The sequence below is a fragment of the Cyphomyrmex costatus genome, unplaced genomic scaffold (genome assembly GCF_001594065.2).
Source record: "Cyphomyrmex costatus isolate MS0001 unplaced genomic scaffold, Ccosl1.0 scaffold674, whole genome shotgun sequence".
Classification (NCBI taxonomy): domain Eukaryota; kingdom Metazoa; phylum Arthropoda; class Insecta; order Hymenoptera; family Formicidae; genus Cyphomyrmex; species Cyphomyrmex costatus.
In genome coordinates, this window is record NW_017280238.1 from 20645 (window position 1) to 30823 (window position 10179).

The 10179-nt window shown below is 35.1% G+C and overlaps 2 protein-coding genes and 1 long non-coding RNA gene across 3 annotated transcripts; all 3 read left to right on the top strand.

Moving 5' to 3' along the window:
- The first annotated feature begins 995 nt into the window (after nt 1–995).
- Nucleotides 996–4042, top strand: LOC108780106 (uncharacterized). Its single transcript, XM_018547700.1, has 5 exons — nt 996–1010; nt 2012–2225; nt 2663–2716; nt 3190–3255; nt 3729–4042. Exons 1-5 carry the CDS (start codon nt 996–998, stop codon nt 4040–4042), a joined length of 663 nt encoding a protein of 220 aa, XP_018403202.1.
- A 1-nt stretch (nt 4043) lies between these two features.
- LOC108780107 (uncharacterized) lies at nt 4044–5015 on the top strand. Its single transcript, XM_018547701.1, has 3 exons — nt 4044–4083; nt 4147–4212; nt 4686–5015. Exons 1-3 carry the CDS (start codon nt 4044–4046, stop codon nt 4994–4996), a joined length of 417 nt encoding a protein of 138 aa, XP_018403203.1. The 3' UTR covers nt 4997–5015.
- A 4052-nt stretch (nt 5016–9067) lies between these two features.
- Nucleotides 9068–10103, top strand: LOC108780108 (uncharacterized). Its single transcript, XR_001940893.1, has 3 exons — nt 9068–9307; nt 9458–9745; nt 10025–10103. It is a non-coding gene; the product is annotated as an uncharacterized LOC108780108 (long non-coding RNA).
- The last annotated feature ends 76 nt before the right edge of the window (nt 10104–10179 follow it).

A 10179-nucleotide genomic window follows, 5' to 3' on the forward strand; every position in this document is an offset into this window, starting at 1 on the left:
CATGGGTTCATGCTTGTGTGTGTATATAGCGCCTCGCCATGGTAAAAGTCTGAACTAATAGGCGTGAAAAAGTGATGTTTTGACGACAAATTTTTTCTTGCGTGCCATTTTGTCAATATTTGCTTATTTGTGAAAATGTGACTTCCCTCGTACTCGTGAAAGTCCTAAAAATTGGCGGAAACTGCAGTTATCGTGAAATTTTATATGTAAAAGCGTATATTTCACTCGTTTCATCAGCTGTCAAAATGTGTGATTCTGCCCGAGTATAGACTCACTTTACGTGCCTTTTACGACCATTTACTGACTATCAGAGGAGGAAAGGACAGTTTCCGCCAATTTTCACAAGTGTTTTTGAGCGATCTCGCCTTTTAAATTTATCCAAATTGTCTTTATTAAAAAATGGGACGCAAGAAAAATTAATGTGTTTTTTTCGCCTATGACGTCACAATTCCAACATGGCCGTCGCTGGTATTCAGGAGCCTTAATTAGTGTAGTTTTGCACTCGCACCGTGTCAGGGCAGCACCCTATCAGGGCAGCACCGTGTCAGGGCAGCACCGTGTCAGGGCAGCACCGTGTCAGGGCAGCGCTAGAACCGTGTCAGTGCATATGTATCGAATGTGCCATTAGTAATATCTAGATAATTTTGTCTTCCGCTTTTCCGCTTTTCCGCGTTTCCGCGCTCCATGTAATCGCACCCTAACTGTAACATGATCGCAATTCGCAAAGAACAATTTGTTGAGGTGACTCGTTTGTTGTTACAAGAAAATAATTATTTCGGTATTTATTTAGAACACCTACCTTCTATTCCAATTTTGGTTGAAATTATAGGCTCATTCGACTAATTTCTTTCTATTATACTACTAACATTTAAAAAATGTTTAAAAATAAACATTATACAATGTTAGAGAAGAAAAAAAAGAAGAGCGATTCATCAACTCTTCATGAAAGAAATTGCGTGGAATGAGATATGCAAGCAATACAACGAAGCCTCAAAATGATTTCGCAAGAGGTAAATATTAAAAAGAGGTTAGTTTGAATTGTGCACATATTTAACAGTAATAAAAATCTTTGGTAATTATACAGAATCACTCGAGCACCTTAAAAATCGATCAAATTAGGCTTATTCGACGCGTTTTTGCATGAAACGAAAGAATCTGGCAGAAATAAGCGTCGCTCTGCCCTACGAACCGAGATATTTAATGTTAAAGTTGACGACTACTCAGGTTAGGAAATCTGTCTTACCGACTATATGTAGTGCTACGAGTATGCTTTCTTCATGCTCTCTGACCTCGTGCACAAGGGGCGCACAACTTCTACGAGTGTAACTGTCGGGGCAGACCTCTGACGACGGTGTGGGTGCGGGGGGGTGGCCGGAGGCCGAAGGCCGTAGGCCACCCCCTTGCACCCGCCCGTGTGTGTGTGTGTGTTCCATTCGTTATATAACGATTATGAGTTTATTACTTGATATTTTACACACCCACACCGTCGTCAGAGGTCTGCCCCGACAGTACAATCGTAGAAGTCGTGCGCCCCTCAGCAGGGGGGGAGGGAGAGATGGACAGAGGTCTGTCCCGACAGTACAATCGTAGAAGTCGTGTGCCCCTGTGCAGGAGGGGGAGAAGTTACTTCGCGTGGAAAGTTCAACGTTTCTGAACAGGGAAAGCTGTAGAATTTCGCGTCTGACAACAATATATTATATTTGTTTGGCAGTGTTAATTTCAAATATCGTGCATGCTATTGGACTCAAACCATACCAAGCGCATGCGCACGAGGTCAGAGAGCATGAAGAAAGCATACTCGTACCACTACGTATAGTCGGTAAGATAGATTTCCTAACCTGAATAGTCGTCAACTTTAACATTAAATATCTCGGTTCGTAGGGCAGAGCGACGCTTATTTCTGCCAGATTCTTTCGTTTCATGCAAAAACGCGTCGAATAAGCCTAATTTGATCGATTTTTAAGCTGCTCGAGTGATTCTGTATAATTACCAAATCTTTTTCCTGTTATAGCGTACATTACAACAATTGAAAAAGTTGTGGACTAACTTGAAACAGACTCAGAGAGAATTGTTAACCAAAGAAAAACAGGCTTGTTTTGCAACTGATGGTGGTCCACCACCTCCAAAGATAAATATTGATCCCGATATAGCCACAATAGCACCACATCTTACGACAACAGCTCCTGTTATTTTTACATCAAATATGACAGAAAGTGAAATTGATGGTAAATAGTTTCGAAAATATATTAATAAATATATACAGTAGTGTGCAAAGGTTTCAGGCCAGTGACATTTTATAATTTAAAAAAGAACCTGATAAAATTTTAATCATTATTCAATGTTAATACAAGATTTCGTTACCCGTACATCTTATACTAATACTCGATTATAATTAAAATTTTATAAGGTTTTTTTTCTTATAAATTATAATACGAAATGTGACTGGCCAGAAACTTTTGCACTGTACATATACATAGATATAGAGGAATAAATAAGAAAGAATGTTTAAACATCTTTTATTATCTGATATATAACTGCAAAATAAAATATATAATATTTGATAGATAAATTTTATAAATTTTAATGTTTATTACAGAATTTTGTTTTATGTATGTTTCAGAAAAGAGCGAAGATATTTTTCATATTTTAAAAAATGATACAGAAAGAGATAATAATATTATACTAGTTGATGAAATTAATGACGAAGTACAAAAAGGTAAAATTAAAACGAATTAAAATGTAAAATAGAAAAGGTTTTACAAAATTGTATTAACTATTATATAGTTTATTTTTTATACATATTATTTATTTTAATATATTATAATACTTTAAGACTGAGAAAAATTGTGTGTGTTTGCTATAATAACTTTTATAAGTAATATAAGTTAGCTTATTCAAATGTAAAAATATGATGTGGTAATTGATGCGCACACGTCCAAAATTTATTACGCTTTTGAGGCTTTCACGGGTATTTTCTTCAATTATACCAGAAGGTTTGCGGGTTATCGCCGTGTCTTTCTTCATTATTAATGCCAACGTTTCGTGAACCATGCCGTTTACTTCATCAGGGCGAGGGGTGAGCTGATATGTTGGCATTAATAACGAAGAAAGACACGGCGATAACCCGTAAACCTTCTGGTATAATTGAAGTTTATATTTATAAGTAAATTATATTTGACTTGCTTTCAGGTGAAAGAATAACTGAAAAGACTGTAGACAAAGAGAATCAAAATAAGATTGACTTTTTAAATAAAGGTAATGTAATTATTGTTAAATAATATTTTTTTATAAAATATAATTCTTAGGGAGCATCCCGATGGAAAAAGAAATAGCGGAATAGAATTATTTTGATTGGTTATTGCTCATTTCCACCAATGTAGACTTAACTTTAATCTTGGTTCAACTTATTCTTTATCTTTTTTTAGTTCTAAAGATTAAAAAAAGATGAAGACTAAATTGAACCGAGATTAAAGTTAATCTACATTGGTAAAAATGAGCATTAGCCAATCATAATGATTCCGTTTCCATCGGGATGCACTATTATAATCTTGATTAAGGCCCTTTTGACCAACTCCAATTAACTTTAATCAACGATTAGATCCATTGGAATTGACCAATCGTATCTGTCATTAAGCGAAATGACAATTGGTTAATTCCAATGAATCTAATTGTCGATTAAAGTTAATCGGAGTTGGTCTAAATGATTCTAAATATCATTGTATTTACAGCGTCTTCTTCGAAGAGAACGAGTTTAGATAACATTTATTCACAAACTACAAAACCAGTAAAAATACGAAGAAATACGTCAGAAAGTCTTGATAATGATGAAAATGCCGTAAAGATTGAAAGGATAAAAAGGGTAATGGAAGACGAAAAAGAAATGGCGAATGTACGAAAAAGTCATGAAAACAGAATGATCATGATGAAAGAAAATTTTCAAAAGGAATTATACGCTTTAGATATACGAGCAGCTACTGCAAAGGCCGAACTAGCCGAATTACAACTACAAAAAGAACAAGAAACAGGGCGAGGGGTGAGCTGATATGTTGGCATTAATAACGAAGAAAGACACGGCGATAACCCGTAAACCTTCTGGTATAATTGAAGTTTATATTTATAAGTAAATTATATTTGACTTGCTTTCAGGTGAAAGAATAACTGAAAAGACTGTAGACAAAGAGAATCAAAATAAGATTGACTTTTTAAATAAAGGTAATGTAATTATTGTTAAATAATATTTTTTTATAAAATATAATTCTTAGGGAGCATCCCGATGGAAAAAGAAATAGCGGAATAGAATTATTTTGATTGGTTATTGCTCATTTCCACCAATGTAGACTTAACTTTAATCTTGGTTCAACTTATTCTTTATCTTTTTTTAGTTCTAAAGATTAAAAAAAGATGAAGACTAAATTGAACCGAGATTAAAGTTAATCTACATTGGTAAAAATGAGCATTAGCCAATCATAATGATTCCGTTTCCATCGGGATGCACTATTATAATCTTGATTAAGGCCCTTTTGACCAACTCCAATTAACTTTAATCAACGATTAGATCCATTGGAATTGACCAATCGTATCTGTCATTAAGCGAAATGACAATTGGTTAATTCCAATGAATCTAATTGTCGATTAAAGTTAATCGGAGTTGGTCTAAATGATTCTAAATATCATTGTATTTACAGCGTCTTCTTCGAAGAGAACGAGTTTAGATAACATTTATTCACAAACTACAAAACCAGTAAAAATACGAAGAAATACGTCAGAAAGTCTTGATAATGATGAAAATGCCGTAAAGATTGAAAGGATAAAAAGGGTAATGGAAGACGAAAAAGAAATGGCGAATGTACGAAAAAGTCATGAAAACAGAATGATCATGATGAAAGAAAATTTTCAAAAGGAATTATACGCTTTAGATATACGAGCAGCTACTGCAAAGGCCGAACTAGCCGAATTACAACTACAAAAAGAACAAGAAAAATATATGCGTCTATAATATAGAATACGGACTAAAACTAAAATAAAAAAGCATAATTCTAAGATCGTTTTCGAGTGCACTGGTTTTTGCTTGAAGTCCATTGAATCGAGGTATATACCATAATTTCATCCAACCAAAAAAAAATAGAGCATATGCATACGCCTTTAAGTAATTGATTTTGAATCGATCAAAACTCAGTGCGCTCGAAAATTCTGTAAGTTATACTTATATAAGTTTATTTTTATTTTTGCATAAAGTTTTTTAAGTTGATATATTTTGTGCAATACAGAGATGCCTGTAGAATAAAACCGTAGACAAATTAATAGTTGGAATACCGGAGGTACAGGAAGGCCGCGATTATTAATCTTTGCCAGTCTTTCTTCGATGTTAAGTAAAATTCCATGCAATACAGATTCTTTATTGAATCTAAAACGCCTTTTAAATTCTCGATTATTATAAAATTCAAATGGATTGAGCCAATCTCTAATATATCTTTTTGGTACACGCACAATATTTTCATCATTATCAAAATCGATATCGTCAATTTCATTTAATTCAATATTTCTAATATTTTCAACTTCTATATTAAGGGCCGGTTGTTCCATCTTTTCGTAAATTTTACCTGCCAAATAAGTTGCAAGATTATTCAATTACATGCGCGAATTGTCAGATTTACAGTAAACAAGATTACCTTAATACCATTTTTACCTCGACTTGACGAAGATGCGTCTTATTTGACTATACATATATCAAATAAGAAAATCTTAATCGTTTATGAATTCATTAGTAATAAGGGTAATAAGGTAATCTTAAATCCATGCTTATATGAAATGAGATCTGTTTATGAATCACATCAAGATGCTTTCAAACAAGATCGTCTTCGACAAGCTATGCCTTGAGATCTTTCTCAAGTATCTACTTGTTTCGTGACTATGAATCGAAACGCCATTTTAAGACTATGCTTAAGACGGTCTTGAATATAAGAACTGAGTATCGATCATGAAACTTTGTCCCTAGGATGAAAAGTAAAAAGTGAAAAATTTCTCCATTAACTTCAATGGTAAAAACAAGGAGACTAGAACCAGGAGAGTAAACTAGCGTGGTGGGGGTAGGTCAAAAAACGTCCGCGGTTATTCAGACAATGCGCAGTGGCATTGCACATAGTATGAAAGTTTGCGCATGCGCGCATCGGTTATAACCAAGTTCCTTGTTCTTAAACTTTTTCGATTTTCTTTTTCTTGAGGATTGAAACAATTTCGAACACAGCACACTCGCTCGGTCATCGTAAGGGTCTGCGCACAATGGAGGAACAGATATTAGATATTAAAATATTAACCTATCCAGATACCAGTTACACCGAAATACACGATTCTGATAGGTTAATATTTTAATATCTAATATCTGTTCCTCCATTGTGCGCAGACCCTAAGTCACATAGGATAAATTTTTGGCACGTTTTATTTTTTTTAATTCAATCAAACAGAAACAAGGTTTGTTTGACATGCGCAGTCACGAATTGAAAACGACTATCAAAGCGGAGTTCCGTTGAACCACCCGACCGGTGCGGACGCGTCTCGGTTCGGGTGTTCGTTTTTTGTATATTTTTGAGAAAGTGTTGCCGACTTTGACCGTGCCTCGAATTTCCTTACTGATGTGTGTCCGCGTTTGGCTCGGCTCGTTCGTCCGTCCGGACGCGCGTTAGAGTGGCGTGACGACGTTGCAATCGCAGGCGCCCGGTGTTCGTTCGGGTTTCGCCATTTTTCGCGGGCATTGCATCATTCTTCGTTTACATATTACGACTTTGTTTCGTTTACACATTACGATTTTTCGTTCCTGGCCTTGATGATTGCCGTTGGATCGGCTACCCGGCCAATTATAATCAACAAGAAGAAGAAGAAGACTATCAAAGCGACAGAGAGGACTAATGAAGCGCAAGAGTGGGGGAAGTTATCCGCCGTCACTTTTTGGCCTACCCCCTCTACCGTATTTGGCCGAGGTTACTCTCCTGGTTCTATAGTCTTCTTGAGTAAAAATTTTCACTTTTCATTTTTCATCCTAGGAAAAAAGTTTCATGATCGATACCCTGACTATAGCGGGAAGCACAGACTTTTGCATAACGCATAAAGCATGTGCATAAAGAATTTCATTGGTCCATTTTCTTATGCATGAGTCAATGGACCAATCAAATTCTTTATGTATATGGTTTATGCGTTATGCAAAAGTCTGTGCTCCCCGCTTATGAATACGGCCCTTATGTCTATGGTCACCTCACTTGCGCCGGCATAAGCTGGAAACACAATAGGCACAGGCAACAAGGAATAACGAGCGGTCTAATCAAAGCTCTGAGATATAAGTTTAATATTATATCCCACAGCTCTGATTGAACGGATCATTATTCCCTGTTGCCTGTGCCTATGTGTTTCCAGCTTTATAGTGATGCGAGATTCTGATTCGATTATTCAAGAATCGATACTTTTTTTGTGAATTAATCGATTTATCAGACGATTCTTTGGGCGAGCGATTATTTTTCATAGTTTCAAATTAATGCGAGAGCCAATTCGCAAAGCCGCCATACTGATTGTATGTGCTTTATGCTGGACGTTTATTGGTTCAGCGATCTTATGTTATGCATATGCAGGTTATGTTATTTTGTGTGCGATAATCCTTAAGCCTATCGCACATGAATTGCATAATAGAGCATGAGCATAACATAAAACTGTTGGACCAATAAGCATCCAGTATAAAGTTGCCATATTGATTAACGTAAGATGCTCATTGGTCCAGCGGTATTATGTTATGTTTATGCACTGTTATGCATTTCATGTGCGATAGGCTTTAAGCCGTGTCACACTACGGATTGTGGACGCAGATCGGATTGAAATTGCAGATCGCGTATCGATATTCGGCCAATCAAAACAAAGCAGCTTTATTTTAATTGGTTGAATTCCGATGCGCGATCCGCAATTTCAATCCGATTCGCGTCCACAATCCGTAGTGTGATACGGGCTTTAATCACACTCCCGATACAGGCTGTCGACTCTGGATATCGATACTCTAATTTTTAACATGGTGAAAATGTAAGCCAACCACAGACGTCTATATATACTACTAGACTGCTAACTCCCTTAATACAAGCTTGTATATGCCTGGTTTATGCTTCGGTCTTAAGGTCTTAATCCTAAAATTCAGCCAATAGAGTTCAAATTTCTGTTAAAACTGGCAGCTTTATTGGTTGAATTTTAGGATCTTGGGATTAAAACCTGAAGCATAAACCAGGCAATAAAGTGGACCCTAAAATTTATAATGATCCTGCGCATGCATCACGAACTACACCGAAGGAATGTAAAGCCGTAATCACACTACGGGTTGCGCGCTCTGTTGCGATTGAGATTACGGTTGAATATTGGAAACTAATCAATCAGAGCAGAGCAGTTCCTGCTCTGCTCTGCGTTCAGCAGAGTACAACAGTTTTGCAACCGTTTTATAATTGTCTGTTAAAATAGGACCGTTCTTTAGATTTAAAAGTACAACATACATTCTACAATAAGGCATTATATATACTAAATCAGAATCTAAATCATTCTTCTTGCATTCGACTGTAATTAGTCAATTTTTAGCTTCTGACTACCTAGATAACATTTATGTTGCATAAGATCTAAAAGACATCTTTTAGATATCTTATGCAACATAAATGTTACCTGGGTTCTGATCTATTACTAATGGTTTATTGTATGTGTTTTTTCAATAAGTGCTAAGAAAACTTCTAATAGTTGCAAAATAATTGTTCTGAATGCATTGATAGAATATACTTACGTCATCAAATAGAAAGCATCCTCTATATAATGTAATCATTTTTATAATACATAGTATAATACATAGTACATGGAATTTCAGGTGATCTGCATGGAGTATCACAGCCAACTGTATCCAGAATTGTAGCAAAAGTATCAGAAGCTATCGCAGCTCATTTACCACACTTTGTGCGTTTTCCTGATAGAATGGAAGACTTGCAAACTGAATTTTACAACATAGCTCATTTTCCACAAGTGGTTGGATGCATTGATTGTACTCATATACGTATTAAGTGTCCCAACAAAGAACGAGCTATGTTGTACATGAATCGGAAAGGTTTTTATTCCATGAATGTACAGGTAGTCTGCGATGCACAGCGTCGAATTCTAGATATTGTTGCCAGATGGAGGGGTAGCGCTCATGATTCCCGAATATTGGACTCAAGTCGTCTGAAGGCAGAGTTTGAGATAATTATAATATCTTTATTTACACCTAGCACTGCATACACGTGTTAATACCTGATTCCAACTGTCAAGGGTAGTTTAATGTTATATAAAAGTACTATTGATCAATTATATTTTAAACAGGAATTCAATATTTACATTGAAATCAAAATCAGTATGTCAAACATCACTTATAATTTTTATTACTGTCTTCGAATTATTATATCTGTTATTTATATCATAGGAACACAGAATGACAGGAATATTGTTAGGTGATGCAAGTTATCCTTGCAGACCGTATCTCTTGACACCTTTTTTGAACCCTCAAACTGTTATTGAAAATAGAAAATAGATATAACTGGGCCTATATTCGCACTCGTATTCACATTGAAAGATGTTTTGGCGAATGGAAAGGGATGTTTAAAGCATGAACAAAACAATATGCAGATTAATTTAGAGACAGCAAAAATTGCAATTATTGCTATGGCAGTTCTTTTTAACATACGGAAACATTTTGACAATTTTGAATACGGTAAGCACATTTTGAAAACAAAAATGATTCGAATTACAATTTTATATATAATTTTATTAAGAATGAATATACATATACATACATATTTACTAACATGAATAAATATATATATATATATATACACGTATATATACGCATATATATATATATGTGTGTGTGTATAAATAAAACTTATTCAAGTATGTAACATACATAAAATAAAACGTACAGAAACTTTGTTAACATACATAAATGTTTTGCATACATTATATAACATACATTATATAACATTTGTTACAGAAATTGGTGATGATGATGAAAACCAAAATGATAGCGAAGAAGAACCTGCTGTTCTACATGCAATTGTACAAACTGGCGCAGCATTTCGTTTGGATTTTGCACAGCGGCATTTTGACTACTGATTAAATTTTAACTTTAGTGAAACATGAGTTAGT

Bases quoted from the DNA above. Each gene is read 5' to 3' on its own strand.
- LOC108780106 (XM_018547700.1), top strand. The intron at 2,226-2,662 runs GTAAATAGTTTC...AAAATGATACAG, and splicing joins GACAGAAAGTGAAATTGATG to AAAGAGATAATAATATTATA. The intron at 2,717-3,189 runs GTAAAATTAAAA...ACTTGCTTTCAG, and splicing joins TAATGACGAAGTACAAAAAG to GTGAAAGAATAACTGAAAAG.
- LOC108780107 (XM_018547701.1), top strand. From the start codon at position 4,044: ATGTTGGCATTAATAACGAAGAAAGACACGGCGATAACCC. The intron at 4,084-4,146 runs GTAAACCTTCTG...ACTTGCTTTCAG, and splicing joins GAAAGACACGGCGATAACCC to GTGAAAGAATAACTGAAAAG. The intron at 4,213-4,685 runs GTAATGTAATTA...TTGTATTTACAG, and splicing joins GATTGACTTTTTAAATAAAG to CGTCTTCTTCGAAGAGAACG.